Source organism: Cervus elaphus, chromosome 25 (assembly GCF_910594005.1).
Source record: "Cervus elaphus chromosome 25, mCerEla1.1, whole genome shotgun sequence".
NCBI classification, from domain to species: domain Eukaryota; kingdom Metazoa; phylum Chordata; class Mammalia; order Artiodactyla; family Cervidae; genus Cervus; species Cervus elaphus.
Genome location: NC_057839.1, coordinates 7,327,286 through 7,346,283, shown reverse-complemented (window position 1 = coordinate 7,346,283; position 18,998 = coordinate 7,327,286). Strand labels below are relative to the sequence as shown.

The window sequence follows — 18,998 nt, the reverse complement described above, 5'->3', positions numbered from 1 at the left end:
AGTTAAGGATTAATAAGTATTAGGAATATAATTACAACATATAATTAACAAAGTTAATATTGCTGTATGTTATATAGTTCATTAACCACTCCTCATTTCCCCTGGCAGAGCAGGAGCAACCATTCTATTGTCTGTTTCTATGAATTTGGCTGCTCTAGATACCTCACATAAACAGAATTGTACAGTATTTCTTTTTATAGCTGACTTATTTCCCTTAGCTTAGTGTCCTCAGTGTCCATCCATGCTATAATGTGTAGAAGAATTCCCTTTTTTTGAAGGCTGAGTAATGTCCCTGTGCATGTTTATACCGTGTATCATTTAGTGTTTCATCCTTCAGTGAACGTCTGGGCTGTTTCCACCTTTTGCTTATTGTGAATAATGCTGGTATATGGACATAGTGTATAAATATTTCTTTGAGACTTTTAATTCTTTTGGATACAGATGCAGAATTGGTCTTGCTGGATCATATGGTGACTCTGTTTTTAATTTTTTCATGAACTACCATTCACTTTTCCATAGCAGCTACCCCATTTCACATTCCTATCAGCAGTGTATAAGGGTTCTAGTTTATCCACATCCTTGTCAACACTTGCTATTTTCTGTGGCTTTGGTAGTAGTCATTCTGATAGGTGTGAGGTGATATCTCACAGTGGTTTTGATGTGCATTTCCCTGATGACTAATGAGGTTGAGTATCTTTCCCTAAGCTTTTTAGCCACTAGTATGTATATCTTCTCACAGAAGTGTCTATTCAAGTCCTTTGCCCATTTTGAATTGATTTGTTTTTGCTGTTTAGTTTTAGTTCTTTATAGATTCTGAATATTAATCCCTTATCAGATGCATGCTTTGCAAACATTTTTTCCCATTTCTTAGGTTGAATTTTCACTCTGTTGATTGTATTCTTTGATGCACAGCAGTTTTAAGTTTTGATACAGTCTGATTTATATATTTTTATTTTTGTTGTCTTAGCTTTTGGTATCATATACAAGGAATCATTGCTAAATCCAATGTAATGAAGCTTTTCCTTTATCTCTTCTTCTAAGAAGTTTATAGTTTTAGCTGTTATATTTGGATCTTTGACCCATTTTGAGCACATATAATTTTTATATGTGCTATCAAGTAAGGGCCCAGTTTTATTCTTTGATATGTGGATATCTAGTTTTTCCAGTAGCATTTGTTGAGAAGACTGTTACTTCCCCATAGACTAATCCTGGTACCTTTATAAAAAATCGTTTGCCTGTGTATGTGAGGGTTTATTTCTGGGCTCTCTGCTCCAGTTGGTCTCTATATCTGTCTTTATGCCAGTACCATACTATTTTGATTACTGTAGCTTTGTAATAAGTCTTGAAATCAGGAAATGTGAGATGGTATTGCTGCTGTTTCTAAGATTATTTTGGCTATTCAGGGTCCCTTGAGAGTCTGTATGAATTTTAGAATGGGTTTTTCTGTATATGCAAAAACTCTTTTGAAATTTTGATAAGGATTGCATTGAATCTATAGATTCTTTGGGTAGTACTGACATCATAACAATATTGAGTCTTGTAGTTCATGGCTAAAAGCTCACTTTCCATTTATTTGTGGTTGTTCAACATTTTGAACTCCTCAGGTAGTCAATTATATTTTAAAGAAATTAAAAAATAGAAATATTATTTTATATATACTGTCATTTTTACCATTTCCCTCTTCATTTATCTCTGTATTCCCTCACTGGATTCAGGTATTCTTGTGGTTTTCCTTGTGTCTGAAAATCTCTATATTTCTTGTGCTAGAGATCTGAGAAGTAGATGAATGCAGAGTCCTGGGAGCCAAGTGACTGAAGTATATCAGGGAGGAGAGAATGCGCAAGTCTTTTTGACGGGTTCTGAAGTGTGAGCAATGAGAGTTGACCATTAGATTTTATGACTTATGAACTCTATTCTGATGAATAGAAATGATTAAACAAAAATGAAATTCAGTGTAGACATTCTTTTATTAAATACAAGTTCTTATGGATCCAGCATTTCCAGGAATTTGATCAAAGGAGGCAGTTATTCAAAGTAAGCATAAAGGTTAATTGTAGTTGTATGAGACAGTAAAAAGTTTAATGTTTACTACTTACCTGTGCTGAGTAAATTATGGGATGAAGTAAACTGTTGGCATTAAAAATGAAAATGAAGGTCTACAGTGATATGAAAAGATATCCATGACACATGTGAAAAGCAATTCTACTAGAGAGCATGCTTCAAACAGTTTTTTAATATATATATATATATATATATATATATATATAAATCTATAGTTTGCAACTTTTGTAACCAAAATGCAAGTGATTGTTTCTGGATGATAGCACTTGGGTTGAATTTTCATATTTTAACTTTATTTGGATATTTTCTTTTGTGAAGTGCCTATATAAGTGTTTTACCTATTTTGGGGGAGGGGGGGTTGAGTGTATGTGTTTGCATTCCTTATTGATTTGAAGTGAGGGTTGATTTTCTTTTTTTAATATTCTGGATGTTTTATCAATCTTCTCTCACTTCATGGGTTGCCTTTTTTTCTTTTAAGTTTAATTCCTTAAAAATTGATATATTTTCTGTGTTGTAAAATTCATCCATTTCAGGTATGCAGTTCAGTGTTGTTCTATCACCATAAATCAGTTTTAGAGCATTTTAATCTTCAGTCTCTTAATGATGCTTTCAGTGAATGGAACTTTCTCATTATAATCCAGTTTATCAGATTTTTCTTTCTTGTTAGCAGATGCTTTATCCTGTTTAGGAAAGCTTTACCTATTCCATGGTCATGGAGATGATCTATGGGTTCTTCTAGAAGCTTACCTTTGACATTTAAATCTGCAGTCTATGTAGAATATACTTTTTCCCCTTGGTGAGAGGATAGGTAGGGCTCAAAATAAGAATACCCAGTTGATAGTCTTTTACTGGAAAGAGCGTTTTTTTCTCCACTGCACTGAAGTGTGTTACCTTAGTATTTAGTCAAGGGAACTCATATGTGTGGATCTGAGTTTGGATACAATTTTTGGTGGTGGTTTAGTTGCTAAGTTGTGTCTGACTTTTGTGACCCCTTGGACTGTTGCTCACCAGGCTCCCCTGTCCATGGGATTCTCCAGGCAAGAATACTGAAGTGGGTTGCCATTTCCTTCTCCAGGGGATCTTCCCAACCCAGGAATCAAACCTGGGTCTCCTGCATTGCAGGCAGATTCTTTACCGACTGAGCTACGAGGGAAGCCCTTTGTCTACCTTTATTCCTATATAATACTCTCTTTGTTACAAGAGCTATATAGTAGATCTTGATATTTCATAGTGTAAATTCTCTCACTTAGTTCTTCCAGATTGCCTTCACTGTATATATTTTCATAAAAAATTTAAAATCAGTGCAGTTGGTTGAAGTTGGGAGGGGAGTAGAATAAAACCTGCTGGAAATTTGATTGATATTGTGTTAAATTCATCATCTTACTCTTAAGTTTTTGGTGGTTTTGTTTGGTAGTTTTAATTGAATGATATAATTTCTAATGTGTGCTCAATGAGTGGTAGCTACTATTATTATAATTCATTGCTTTACAATTTCTTGGGTAGATTTTATGTTCGAAATCTTTGCTGAGTCTGCCAGGTTACCCCTTAACACAGTAATATGAGAAATGATTGTGATGTGGTATGGTATTTCTCTAACTTCCCTTCATATCCTTAGTAGATACTTTCATGTTTCTTTTAAAATAATTTATAGTAGAAGCAAAAGAGTAAAAATGTTTTTCTGGTTTATTGTTTTCCTCCTCTGAGCAATGTTTGCCCATGTTATTTCTTTTCCTTCAAGGTAGGCAGTATTATCCCTGTCCTATAAAAGAGGGAACCAAGACCCAGAGAGAAGTCAAGTGACTTACCGGAAGTCCCACAGTTTGTAATTGGCAAAGCCTGGGATTTGCATTGGACTCCTGGCTCTGAAGGCCTGCTCTTTACATTTCAGCGGACTGACTGCCTCCATGTGCTGTGCTTCACGACTCAGCGTCTGTCGGCTGTTCTTCTGCTCCTGCTTCTAAAGCACCTTCTTTTTCTGGCTTTCTTTAGTAAACATGAAACACCTTACAAGTTTTGCTTTAAAGTTCTCTTCAGAGTCACTTCCTGAGCCCTAGGAAGCATTTAAATGCACATTCTGCCACCCATTCTCTGCTTACTTAGGGAGACTCTAGCAGACTTGTATCTGTGCTTGTTTTGGACCTTTTTAAACAGTCAAATAATTAATGAGGTGTGCTTCTTTTATCTAGGTAAATGAGTACTTTGGAGGTGATACGGGTGACTGCCTTTCTGAAAATAGATTTTGTTTCTTGCGTCTTTTCTGTGACAACCAGAAATGGTGTTTTATGGTTTCTTGCCCTACATGTTGAAATCTTGCTCATTGTAGACAGTTTGGAAAATATGGGAAGGGAGTTAAGCAGAAACAAGATTACCAGTTTGGTCATTACAATTAATAGGAAGATATACCTATAATAATTCTAAGTAATATTCATTGTCAGTGTATACTTATTATACTACCCTACTTGTGTGTCAGGAATCATTCTAAGTGCTGAGAACACAGAATGGATAAAACAGCCAAACACTTCTGTCCTGTGGAGTTTAAATTTGACTAAAGGAGCCCATATTAAGTACCAGGATTATCTTTTAAAGTTTTCTCACTCAGGGAGAACCTGTTTTCACTTCCGCTTTGTAGATCAGGAAGCAGACACAAGTCAGATGTGTCTGCAGGATCTGACTCTGCTGGAAGTTGCAGTGACTAGTTTCTGTCTTTTAAAGTTAGAGCATATGTGTCTGGGGTCTTGGTGTGGCTCTTTCGACTTTTTCAGTTTCAGTTTTTAAAAAGTCACTGTTCATTGTTATTTTAAAAAGAAATGTGTCTTCCTTAAGGAAAATTTAGATGGGGTATATAAGCAAAACAGAAAAATTACAGGGATAGTATTGCCAGCATTTTAACACTTTTTCCAGTTGCTTCTTTAAATAAAGTTTGATAGGTAAAACATTTGTAAAGATGGGATCATGCAGACTTATTTTTACTTGCCTTTTTCCCCATTTAATATAGTTTACATGGTTTTTTTATGTCACTATTCTTTTCAGATAGTATTTCACAAATTTTAGACAGGAAATTACAGCCTTCACAGTTCTGGACAAATCTGCATACCATTTGTTCTTTTGTTGTATATTTTTAAAATCTTATTTCTTTAAAAAAATATCAGAAAAGGGAACTATGTAGAGATTGGTTACTGTAAAAAAAAAAAATACCGTAGAAACAAAATGTGTAGTGAAATTCTAGCTAAACACAGTTACAGTAAACTGAACAAGAGACCAGTTCTTTATGTTAAAAACAAACAAAATATATACCCATACACACCAAAGACATGACAAAATCATTTTAAATTACGAAAGTGTAAGTGACCCACACATTTATCTACAGTAGAATGAGTGTATAATTTTTGAAGTACTGTACAGCAGTGAAAGAGAATGAAAATCTCTTTTGATATAATTAGGAGAATTGAAAGAAAACTGAAAACATGCAGTATGAGACCTGCTGTACTCCATTATCTTAACCAGGGGTTCTTCAGTGCTTTTATAGTAGGAAGTAAAAGTTATATTTAGACCTAATATACGTGAGCATACGTATTTATGTCTGTATACTATAGGCATGTTTGTATGTGTTAATATATATGTATTTGTGTCTGTATCACATACATATACTTTTTCACACAACGGCCCCCAATATCACTGTATTCCATCACTGAATGATCTTATATGAAATCTTAAGAGAAGCCCAAACAGACATTTTGGCCCAACCCAATAATATATAGAAAAAGTGCTACCATTTTAAATTGTAAGTTGCCATTATTATAAGAAATAGCCCAATTTCAGAGATGTTAAAATATTTTTTAAAATGTATGTTGTAAATGATGAAATAGCGGATATACTCTGTGTTTTGTTCTTACGTATTTCAGTTTTTTTTTTTTTTTTAAATGCTGGTTATCCTTTAAATTGATACTGTGAGCTCCAACCTGCAGTTTGAAAAACATTGCATTCAAATTTTAGAATATGAGTCCTGATTCCTACTGTACATAAAAGCCAGTGTAGATGAGTTTTAGATATAAGTATAAAAATTAAAATTAAACTTCTAGGCTACTACACGAGAGAATAGTTTTATGACTTCAGGAGAAGAAATATTTCTTAAGGCATAAAAAACATAAATTATAATCAAGGAAATAATGATAAGTTACTTTTCATTAAAATTAATTACTTCTGTTTATCAAAATACACTGTAAAGAGAATGGAAAATTAACTCACAGATTAGGAGAAGATCTTTGTAATAAAAACATTTGACAAAAGGACTCCATTCTAATATATGTAAAGTTTCTAGAAATCGAAAAGACTGTCACTAAAGTGACTTTTTTTCACTAAAAAATAGTGAAAAGCTTTAACTTCCACTTTACAAAAGACGTTATCCAAATGGCTAAGTTTACAAAAGGTCCTCAACCTCATTAGTCACCAGGACAATGCAGCTTAAAACTACAGAGAGATACTACTGTATACCCAACAGAATGTTAAAATTAAGCAAACAGAAAAAAACACCAAAAACAGAACCAGGAAAAAAAATTAAAAAGCCCCAAAACCCATAGCTGGTAAGGAGCAATAGAACTCACATAAACTGCTGATGGTATTGATTACTGGGTAATATTACTTTAGAAAAGTGGTAGTATATATTTCATAACCTAGCTGTTCTATCCTAGTGTAGATCTAACGAAATATATATCCATATATACCAAAAGACATGACAGTTATTTTAAATTCCAAAAGTGGAAGTGACCCACACATTCATGTGCAGAAGACTGAGTACATAATTTTTGAAATACTATACAGCAGTGGAAGAGAATGAATTACTACTTAAAGATCTCAAAATCACAATCTTAAGCAAAAGAAGCCAGACTCAAAATAGTATTATACAATATGATTCCATTTATGTAAAACTTAAAAAATAGGCAAAATGGATCTGTGATGATATTCAAAAAATAGAGGTTACCCTTAGCGTGTTAATGACTGGGCAGTGTTTGGGGTCCTAGTAGTGTACTTTATGTTGTTCTGAGTACTAGTTACATTTGAGAGTTAAGCTCTTCACTATGTTATGCTCAACTAGTTAAGCATAATAAAGCTTAACTAGTTAAGTTTTGAAAGAACTTAAATTTTCTCTTGTTGTATCATATTTTTAAATAACATCATAGTATTGAACATTTACATTGTTTTCTATTTTTCCATGTTATAAATTGTTGTAGCTACAATTTTGTGTAGGTTTACAGTTCTTTAGGATAAACTGCTATAAGTTAAATTATGTCCAGTGTTACGTTGTAATTTTTGAAGTTATATGTTGATAAATACTCTCTTTCTGAAAGGTAACAATTTGTAACCCTACCAAAGGTTAAAGTATATAAGAATTAAAGTTGCAAATTTAAGATAGGTGAAAAATTTCATCTTTTTTTGTTACTGTACTTGTTCATTTTTGACAGCCATTTAAATTTCTTGTTTTGCGATATTGATAGTTACTCTTTATTTGCCTATTAAAGTATTAATTTTGGTTTCCTAACCAAGAGCTCGTTATATATAGTAAGTTATTTACTGTATATCAAAATGTTTCTCCCAGTGTATTTGTCTTTAAAATTTGATAATGAACATATCTGAGTTAAAATTTTTTTAAGTCAAATCTAAACTTTATTTCTGTTTGGTAGCTGCTCTTAGGAATGGTTGTAGAGTTTTTTGCACTTGATTCTTCTTATCGATAGTATATATTGGTATATGAAATGAGGTAGCATTTAACATTTTTTATTATTATTCATTAAAAAAATTGTTTTGGACCCACACAGTGGCATGTGGGAGCCTAGTCCCCCAGGGACTAGGGATATCTATCCCTAGTCTATCTATCTATATCTATCTATCTATATCTATATCTATCTATATCTATCACAGGGATAGAACCTGTGACACCCCCTGCATTAGAAGGAGTCTTAACCACTGGGCCGCCAGAGAAGTCCCTAACTTTTATTTTTAATACTCTTTCTTGAAAGATCCCTCTTCCCCTTATTTGAAATTCTAACTTCATCATATGCAAATTGTAAGTGTAAATGAATCTGTTTCTTGACTTTCTGTTTTGTTTCATTGGTCTTACTTTGTCAGTACCACACTACTTTCATTATTGTAGCTTTTAAGGAAGATTTAAAAATCTAATAACATAGGCATAAAAAATTTTGTGAGGAAAGGAAGAAACATCTCCTTTATTTATTCTTCCAGATACCTTAGTATAATCTTGTCTTGTAATGTTAATAACAGCCATTAAAAACTTGACTGAAACTATAGGTTAGGCAAGTTGGAAGGAAACTTACTACATTAGTAATATCATGTACAGTAATTTCAGTCAAACTCCCAATGGATTTAAAATTTATTACTACTTTTTATTGTACAAAGAAAACCACTAGTTTGTTCCTAAATTTTAATGTTTGTGTGGAGGGAGGAGAAGATTTCTGATTAAGTTGGACTTATTGGTGGCTGGAATCATTGTATTAAAAAGACTTGAATGCGTAGACACATACATGATGCATAGAACTTCCTTCTGAGTTGCAAGAGTAGTATGAAAGATAGGGGCTGCTTTTTTGGACAAGTTTGTCTCCTCTTTGAATGCTTCTGGCTTTCCACTGATCTCATTTTTCCAGCAATGTGTTGGTTAACACTAGGGAAGAATTGTAGGCTAGGTTAGGGGCCAATCTGGCATTAACAGTAACAACTCAAAGGTGTTTGATATGCCTGTAACAGTCATTGTTCCATGGATTTACCTTTCGTTTATGCAAGTAGTAACTGGCATACTAAATCTAGACTTTTCTGCTTGGTCTGGTCTCAAACATATCATCTCTTCCTGCTTCCTAACTGTATTTGAGATTTCTTCTCTGGCTTGATGCTCCGTCTTTTTTTTTTTTTTTTAATGTTCCGTGGAAAATCAAGTGTTGTTTGTTGGTTGGTCTGTTTGATGTGTCGAAGATGAAAAGGTGTTTAAATTTTTTTTTAATATTTGTAATTTTTTGTACTTTTTGGAATTTCATTCATTATATAAAAGTACACATTATTGTCTTTATAGATTTTTGCCTTTTAGAGAGGTTTAAAGCCCTGTATGTTATTTACTGGTTTGACTTGAATATTGCTCTCCTTGCAGTGATGACTTTTGCTTTCCTTTTAATTTGAATTTTCCTGTTAATGTTTTTGCTTATTGCTTTTAGCCTTTTTGTGTGATTTTTGTTATGCTTACCATTGTGGGCAGGGGAATGCCCTGATTCAATTTCGTTTTATTAAAAAAATGCTGGTTACAGCCCATTAAATTGATTTCATAGGCTACAGCCAGCAGTTGGAAAACACCTGAGTCTTTTTCTGTATAGAAAGTTCCTTTATTTCTGAGTACAGCAGACCTAGACCAGAGCCCCACGTGTCTTATTTATTGTGTAACTCTTAACCAGTTACTTACTTCTCTGACCCTCAATTTCTTCTGTAAAATTGGAATATCTACTTTCATATTTTTTCTGAAGAGCAAAAGATACTGGATGAAACAAGCCTGGTACGGAGACTAAGTAAGTCTGTCTGATAGCGTTTTGCACCATGTATCTGTTGCCCTTAATTTCTTAAATCCAAAAATTTAAAAACACAGAGAAAGTGGTAGAATGCCCCATGTTTTCTAAGGTCTTTTGTAAGGTTTTTAGTTTTGCTTTGGTTTTTGTTTTTGCTTCGCCTCAGGAGTAAAGAGGCGAGTTTTTGATATGAATCTTACACTGATAAGCATTTCTTGTCAGGAAGCCAAAATGCAGAATTTGTAGCATTTTTAAAGTAGGAAGTTGATTCCTCTTATGTAACTCTTTAGGGAATTTTCCAAGTGAAGTATATTCTGTGTTAGTTGGTGGCATCTACTGGCAAAGATAAATCACTGCTTAGAGCCTGCTTCGCTTTTACCGAGGGACCCCATGTAGCGACGGGGGAAGGTGGCTGGGAGTGGGAGGGGAGTGGATTGTGTTCAGCCAGGCGGACGTCTCCTTTGCCCCAGAAAGGGTCTGTGGTGAGATGGGAGGAGGGAGAGTCAGGCCAGGGTGCTGGCCTAGTCTGTGTAGTGTGGCGCTCTTATTAAGAGGCTGTGAAATTTGGGAAAGCTAGGTTAAACTAACCTAGCCTCATCTGTAAACTAAGAGATATTACAGCACCTTTAGTATCTCTTTTTTTTAATTAATTTATTTTTTATTGAAGGATAATTGCTTTACAGAATTCACCTTTAGTATCTTAATGAAGTATATCATCATCTCTGGGAGTGGAGTGGGGGCATCACTCATGTAATGCACCACATTTGTCAAACGTAATTAGGCCATAGGATCCTTTTTTCTCTGAGCATCTCTTAGGTTAACCTGGAATACTCTTTGGAAATGGTCCTCTGGTTAGTGAGCTTGAGAGCAGCATTTTCACTTTGGCATCTTCTCCTAAAAGTTTTGTAAGAGAAGGGACAGACATTAGATTCTCATGGTATTTGGTAGTTTGGAAATAACCACGTGTTGGGACAGAGTTAACGATGGTATCAATGCAGTTTCCTTAGGATGGTGGTACTACATGGACTACATCATTTTGCCTTAGCAGTAATTTTAAGGCAGAGATAAACATAAAAATTACTGGGAGAACTTTAAATCAAAGCAAAACACATATACCTAGGCTCCATCCACCCTGGCCTCCTGTTTGGTCAAAGACATGCTTTGTTATTTTATCACATTTGAGACACCTTTGAGATCTAATGAAAACTCTGGATCTTTCTGGAAGAATGTGTACACACTTTTGTGTACAACTTCATGATATTTATCACCCTCGTGCATACCCCGAAGCCCAAGAATCTCTAGTATAAAGAACTTATATCAAGTTTTCCTGAATAGGAATTGAATGGCAAGCAGGATTTATCCCAGAATTCAGATACCTGTGTACTCCATGAATTACTTGACCATAGATTAGACTGTGTTTAAAGAAATCGCATACTGTCACAGGGGTCAAAGGAAAGAAGCCTGGAGAGAAAGGCCAGATCTGAGATGGCAGTATTTTTAGTGTATTTGCCCAAGAAGGAGAGTTGAGGAGCTCACACGCCTAGGGCAGTGGCTCTCGAGTGGAGGGGGCAGTATTGTTGCCCCGCATGCCCTCACCCACACAGCACACACCACAGTGCACTGACGTTGGGCGGTCATTCGGAGATGCTTGCTGGCTATCACAGTTAGGGCTGGGAGGGGTTTGCTACTGGCCTCTAGTGGGGAGAAGCCAGGAATGCTACTTAACATCCTTTATTGTACATGACAGCCCCCCCCAACAGGAAATTAATCTGGCTCCAAATGTCACTAGTACTAAGGTTGATCTGCCTTAGAGTCTAGCTGCTTCTCGCTAGATTTTATCTTCTGTTGGTAGTAGGAAGGGCTACATGTTTTATATGCATGTGGTGCTTCTTAGTAGGTGGAGGAGGAAAGAGATGATGATGAGAAGGTAGGAAGTGATTAAGCCATGTTGGTATTTCCAAGAAGGTCCTTTCCCAGAAGTGTCGGAGGCTTAGAGAGGATTTCAAGTCCCAGATTGGCTTACCTCATGGTTTACTCTGAGAGCTGGGATGTAGGAAGCCACCTTTCTTTTCTCCTGGAAGGAAGGCTCATTGTTTGTTCTTACCCCACCCTTGCACTCGTGACCTTTCATTTACTAAACCTTTAAGAAATAAAAGTCAAAGCGATTAAAAAAGAAAAAAAAAATACCTGTGGCTCTGAGAAAATTCTATTCTTGCCACCCATTCTTATTCCTACATATAGCAGGTGGCAAAAGATAATGGGGACTAGGAAAGGTATATATTGTGTTTACCAAAAGTGGTCATTTCCTTTGTCTCCCAGAGTCTTTGTGTGGTGAAGCGGGAGGAGGAAGGAGCCATGTCATGCTACCGACCCAGTCCAGGGTTTACCAGTGCGCGGCGCTCTTGGTTAGAGATTGTAAAGCGGAGCAGGGAGGTGGGTGGCCATATCCAGTAAATTAGGGAGAGCTGGAGTAAACGAATCTAATCTGATTTTTTAAATTGTGAGATGTTACAGAGCCACATCTTTGGAGAAGGAAATGGCAACCCACTCCAGTAATCTTGCTTTGGTGAATCCCACGGGCAGAGGACTCATGCGGTTGCAGAGTCGGACATGAGTGAGTGACTGACACGCACTTCAGTATCGTAGTGAAGTGCCGTGTGTGTGTGTGTGTGTGTGTGTGTGTGTGTGTGTGTGTCTGGTGGGGGTGGGAAGGGAGGAAGAAGATGGTGGTAGCGTGGGGAGAGCATGCACAGGAGCTTGCAGGATTTCTCAAGCTTCATTAGACTCCAGGACCCTTTTTACTCTGAGCATCTCTTGTATCACCTGGATGACTTTTTGGAAAAGATCCTTTGATCAGTGTTGAAGCATTTTTCCCTTTGACATCTTTCCTGAAGACTTTATAAGAGAAATTGAAAAAATATGTATTCTAGCCCCCACAGTACTCTCTTAAATACAGTTTTACTAAATTGTATGTATGTCTTTATCCACTTTCGTCAAGCGTTAAGAGAATAGTTGCTATTTTTATGGGGGGTGGGAGTTTCCTTCTTACCTCTGTAAATAAACACTATTTCTCTGTTTTGGAATGACTGAAAGGAAGAATTAAATTTTCTTACTGGAAAGACAGTTGCTTCTTGTATAGTCTGCCTTTTTGTTTCCTCCTTGAGTGAGGAAAGTACTGAGGTAGCTTATGTCAGAATAGCTCTGGCAGATTTAGGCTCCCATATTTTTAAAGTCTTGAGTTCAAAACACTGCACATCTTTTTCCATCCATCCTCCACTTGGCATGCTCACCTCTGCATGTTTCTTCTTGCCGCTCTCTCAGAACCCAGGACATTGAGACGTTGCACGTTGCCATGCCTTTGTAACTACCGGTCACACCCCAGTGGTATACTGAGACACTGTTCCCGCTTTCCCGCTGTTTCCACTTTCTCTGTTCCACTGTGGAAACCTGCCACCTTTATTAATCCATTCCTCCAAGATGGCAGCAAGAGGGAAATATTTGGAGAGAGGAATACTACTTCTGTTCCCGTATTCTTCATCCCGCTTTCGCCTTTCAGGCTCATTTATTACTGCCACCAATCCTGACCTGCTTGGGATGCTTGGACACACTGCCTTCCTTTCTGACTCACGGTCAACGTGAACATACGGAGCCCTGCACTGCAGGCCTTGGTGTTCTGTGATCTGTGAGGTTTTACCGAGGAAGCCAGTGTCTTCTCCCTATCAGGCAAGCATCTGGAATCTTTCTTTCAGAGTCTGAGGTCAGAAAGTCGTGAGGAGATAACACTTAAGGGAAAGTAGCAGGGTGTGAGCAGCTTTGAACACCCGTCAGACACCAGCCGCTGTACTGTGCTCTCGGTCCCCACGGCTTTGCGTGGTTTGTTTTTGTCCGTGCATGGAACAGCCTGCTCAGGATTTCTCTCTCTGTCACAGACACACACACACACACACCCTCCCTCCCTCCATTCTGCCTCTCTCTTTGCTTCCAAAGCCTTTGACTTTCCCGCTTCACTGTTCTACATCTCTAATCAGACCCTGCTGTGAGACCTGCGGACCACTGTTGTCGTCGCACGGTGATTCTTCTGCCACCGCCTACATTGGGTGTTTTCAGATGGATTGTTTGGAAATACTGTATGTGTCTTTTAACATTTTACAACTTGAAGAATGTAAAGGAAAAAGAGGGAAGATTTAAGAGAGAGGTTTATCCTCTATAGGCAATAAACAGGGTCTTGTAACACTTAACTTCAACAGATCTACAGGATCTTTTTGACTAATACTATGGGACAAATGTTGTAGTTTAAATTATATACCCCAATCTTGAGATTTTAGATTTGGGAAGAGAGAGACTGCCATCCATAAATGAGTTGTTCTTCCTTTCAGAGTACAACTCTCCCACTTCCCCTTCTCATTAAGTTTCCATTTAGCTATTAGGTAGGAGCTTCAAAAGGGAAAATCCAATCATGTATAATCTCCAGTTAATGGGCATCTATTGAGCGACTAGGTCACCAGAAAGAATAATTACACAGTGCCTCTTTGTGCAGTAAACACAAAAATCAAAAGCTAATGCATTCCCAAGGCAAGCCAGATTGTTACTGGCTTAACAGCATCCTCCTCTTAAGGGGAGAAGACTGGCACCCACCATGCTCGCTAGGGGAGATGGCAAAGCCGTTCCTAAAAACAGGACTATCCAGGGGGGAAAGAGAGGAGCAGGGGGCTCCCAGGGCTTTGTCACTGCTAACTGCTGATGGCTGGGGTGGGCTACTGAATAGCAGGCATTCTAGTAAATGTTTTGTGCAATCATCAGGAACTTAGTGGGTCTCTGGGGCTTCTTTCCATGAGTTATAAGAGTAACAGCAATGATTGAGGTAGTTTCAGCCCCCTTCCCATAATTCAATTCAACCTGTTTTCTCAGTATACCCAACCTTCATAAATAGAAGGTTTATGCTTGCTTTTGTCCAACCACTAACTGTATTAATTTATGAAGGATAAAAACACCCCTGTTGACCCAAAATGACACGTGTTAGCCATAAGTCAAACAGCTCTTGGGTTGGTATTGGTACACTCTAGTTTGGGTTTTCAAAATTATATTTTGGTGTGGTTATTTAGGATTTGCAAAACTCGGCATAATTCAAATAACCTGTTTTTCCCCCCTTAGAACACTTCAGTTATGGAGGATCAAAATGAAGATGAGTCCCCAAAGAAAAGTACTCTTTGGCAGGTAGGAACGGCGGCGCACAGAGAAGACAGAGCCGACTTACTGGGGATGAGGTGCCCCCTCAGCGCCTGTCCTCAGTGAGGCTGAGAGTCACGGGCTTCTTTCTTCTGTGCAACTGTGCTAGTTTCAGAATCCACCCTAATTTATCTTCTGTTCCTTAGGGAGGTGTCATTATCAAGAATTTGGGAGTTTACAGCAAGGTTCTGAAGTTGGCTGCAGCCCAAAGATATTCAGTCTTTGGGGCTACAGTCTAAGCACAGATGGACAGTGGTGGTGTCCTTTGTCAGCAGCGTGGAACCTGGCCACGTACCAGTGTATGCACTGACCTTCTCTCCCAACCGCCACCCTTTCCCCCCATTTCCTTTTTAGTGTTTGCCTTTTCCTTTTAAATTCAGTTTCCTTTTCTCCTGGCTCTGTTTTAGTTTGCCAGTTTCCCTCCCCACCCCCCAGGTTTTTGGGAAGGTGGGAGGTGGAGAGCATATACATTTCATGATTTGATGTTTTTCATCAACCATTATGGTACACATAGTTTTCCTTTCATGAAGATACAGTTGCAGGCAAAACAAATCTAAATCCGAAAACAATGATGATTAATAAAGAAAATATTCTCTGGGTTCATTTGAGTTGAAGCAAAGGAGTAGTTTAGTTATTAACAAGAATAAAGTGTCCCCAACAAATTTAAGATGAAAAGTAACAAAGTGGTGCAATTCCAGGAAGATCTCTCTGGGCCAAGCAGGTGGTTAGAAATAGAAATGGAAAATGTGCTGTAGAGTTAAGCACATGCTGTTATTTTAGGGGGAACTGTGCGCAGACTGACTTCTGTTCCCTCCTTGGTATTTTGCAACAGGATTCTCTTAATTTACTATTGATTTTTCAATTCACAGTGGTTCTTAACACTTTCATTTTCAGGCTTTTTTTCATCTGTCTTTCAATAGACTAGTTAATGGTATACCAGTGCTCTAGGGAGGCTAGAGGGCTAGGAACCCTTCTGAAAATGAAATAATAACCCTTTTGCTTATCAAGTGAGATAATGAGTGTGAAAGTATTTTGTGAATTACAAGGCAGTACACAAATGCTAGTTGTTACCATACTTATATTTAACCTGTTAGGAACGCAGTTATTTTGGCAAATTATTATGAAGAAAAATAGGAAGAAAAGGGGAAGGAAAAAATACACAGCTTTCTCTCTCAAGATGAGGCACTTTTACCGTTTTCATGTTTATTCTTTACTCTGTCTTGGCGGGTACCCCTTAACGCAAATTATTGTGATCATATGCTATATAAAATTCTTTTGTTCCTGATACTTCATAAACATGTTCTCTTCTTATTAAAATCTTACTTTAAATGGCCGCTTTATAGTACTTTGTGTAGATGTATTATAATTCACTTGAACCAGTTGCCTGTAATTGGGTAGTTTTTTTCTAAGTTTTCCTTATTATAACATTATGGTGAACATTCTTATGCTTAAAAGCAGCAAAGATGCTCCTGTGCTAGCCACAGCAAATACTTGTAATTTCATCTGACTGTTTTGAATGCTGATGTTTTGGTCCTGTTCAGGACGAATGCTTGACCACAAGGAGCGTCAAAACTCTCGCTCAGTGCTGCCCCCTGGTGGCGCCTGGCGCCAGCGAGCTCTCCATCACCCAAAGACTGCAAGGGGGAGACAATTAGATGGGGAAGTGGTGAGATAAATGAGGAGGGAGATAAAAACCTTCCAGGTTTATACCTCTAAATGTCGACAAGAGAACTTGCTTCAGATAGGAAGGATTTTTTAATATTTTACCAAGGAAGGTCAAAGACTGTTGGATATTTACAAAGGATGTTTTCTTTCTGGGGTGGGTTCAGTCTACTTTGTTAGGGGATGTACTGATAACAAAAGCTCTTGGTTCTTCCCATGTAAGACTTCTGAGATAAGCTTCTAATGGAACTAATGAATGTTTGTGATACAATTCTTCAGTTTTCAAAATTCTCTTGTATGTTATTCCTTCTAGTGTTACACATGAAGAGGCTGTCAGAATAGTGATGGACAGATGGCCTGGCAAATGTTTGACAAAAGTATTGAGGTTATTTTGTTTGTAAACAGGGAAGTTACTGAGCCTTATCGGAAGCAGTTGTGGCTTCAGTCTAGGGATTTGGATTTTTTTGGGTATTGTTGTCCAGATGCAGTGTATGCAGTTTGTTTTTTAAAAATGTACTGGTTGTATGCATAGGCCATGTAGATTTGATGAGAGATGCAGCCATTAGTGTAGGAGTCTGTGGAATATCCACAGACAGACTAAATAAGATGAGGAACTTTTCAGGCATATGTGGTTTGCCTGGGGTAACTTTCAGAGTCGGTGATCAGAAAGAGGGAGTGTAAGTCTATAAACTATTTTGTCAGCAGTTTAGCAGCCCTGGAAATAATACAGAGGCGATTGAAACTGTTAGGTAAAATAAAGCTATTTAGATTGAATTGCTTTCTGGTTTCTCTGTTACAGAGAGCAGTGGTTTTCAGCGTGAGGTCTCTGAAGTGCAGTCTTTAGACAGGCAGCATCAGCATCATCCAGGCTCTATTCCAGAGTGGCCCCTGGCAGTCTCTGTTAATATACTCCTTTGTTATCTGATGCATGCACAAGCGTGAGAACTGTTTGCATAAATGCATATAGCTTTACCTTTCAACTCTGAGGAAGGAAAACAAACCATTAATAGTCAATTGCCACTTTGCCAAGTTGAACAGGTTTTCTCTGATGGTCTTCTCCAACATTAGTTAATTGATAACAACATAGTTTGGGAATAAGCTTTGGAGGATGATAATTTAGGACACCACTTAACTTTACAAAGAATTCTGACTTTGTCATTTACTTTAGTGACTAATTCAAGTACATGATCTCTGAATACATTTTTAATTACTGCCTGAATTAATAAAGGAATGAGTTTGGCTTTAGGATAAAACTGGCATTTTAAGTATAAATACACGGCAAAAATATGTTTCTGATGAGAAGACTATTTAGATTCATTTTCCTTGTCAAACTAATTACTCTTTTGTTTTTCTAAAATAGATAAGTAATGGAACATCATCAGTGATCGTCTCCAGAAAGAGGCCATCAGAAGGAAACTATCAAAAAGAAAAAGACTTGTGTATTAAATATTTTGACCAGTGGTCTGAATCAGATCAAGTGGAGTTTGTGGAACACCTTATTTCACGAATGTGTCATTACCAGCATGGACATATTAACTCTTACCTGAAGCCCATGTTGCAGCGGGACTTTATTACCGCTTTACCAGGTAACCATGTTTGTCTGTAAAAAACTGAAAAGTGGAGGAATGCCCGTCCCCAGAGCCTAGGTGGAGCCAAGTAGGTGTTTGCAAAGTGAATGAGTGAGTGAATATAGTGTGAGACAGCATTTCTTTGGGATACACACTGTATTTTGATATGTGGTACTAGAAGAAGAGTTATAATTTAGCATCTGTCTAGTGTTGACCACTGCTTAATACTGTTGCTACATTAAGTAATGCTATTATATATATTTTTTGATGTGGTCGCTGTACAATCTGCATTTTGCCTTTGTAATACAGTATTTATTTTTTACTGTGGGACAGTTTTTCTTACAGTGTTTAGAAAGTGTCCTCAGATCTAAGATGTTCACTTATATCTGAAGTGACATTCAGGGAATGGCAGAAAAGTATTGGGGAAATTGATAGCGTGTCTCAGTGACTTTCTTGAAACTTACTTCTGCATCTTCTCCCTCACTGCCTCACCCCTGCTTGAATGTGTCCTTCTCCTCCTCTGTCTCCCCCTCCTCACCGCGCCCCTCCGTTGTTTACTTTGGATAGACTACTTTTACAGCGGTTTTAGGTTCACAGCAGAAAGTAGTTTTCACCACCCTTCCCCGCCCCCAGCAACCACGAGCACAGCCTCCCCACCATCAGCGCCCCACGTCAGAGCGGTATGTTTGTTACAGGACCTGAACCTACCTTGACATGTCATCATCACCCAGAATGCTTTGTAAGGTTCACTCTTGATGTTGTCCGTTCTGTGGCTTTTGGCAAATATATAATGACATGTACCTGTCATTATAGTGTCCTACATAAGTGTTCCACGGATCTGAAAACCCTCTGTGCTCTGCCTGTTCGTCCCCGTTTGATTTTTTGATCACTTGTTAATTCTTTTCCCTCTTTTTAAAAATTTTTT

General features: G+C 37.5%; 1 protein-coding gene across 7 annotated transcripts in view; it reads left to right on the top strand.

The window, feature by feature from the left end:
• The window catches only part of FBXW11 (F-box and WD repeat domain containing 11), a 213,949-nt gene that overhangs the window by 67,933 nt on the left and 127,018 nt on the right, over positions 1–18,998 (top strand). For 5 of the 7 annotated variants that reach the window (XM_043887716.1, XM_043887720.1, XM_043887715.1 and 2 more), the window contains 2 exons: positions 14,769–14,831; positions 17,866–18,091. In XM_043887716.1, coding sequence (XP_043743651.1) covers positions 14,769–14,831; positions 17,866–18,091 — 289 coding nt within the window. The remainder of the gene's footprint in view (positions 1–14,768; positions 14,832–17,865; positions 18,092–18,998) is intronic. The other 2 variants (XM_043887719.1, XM_043887722.1) reach the window with 1 other exon arrangement.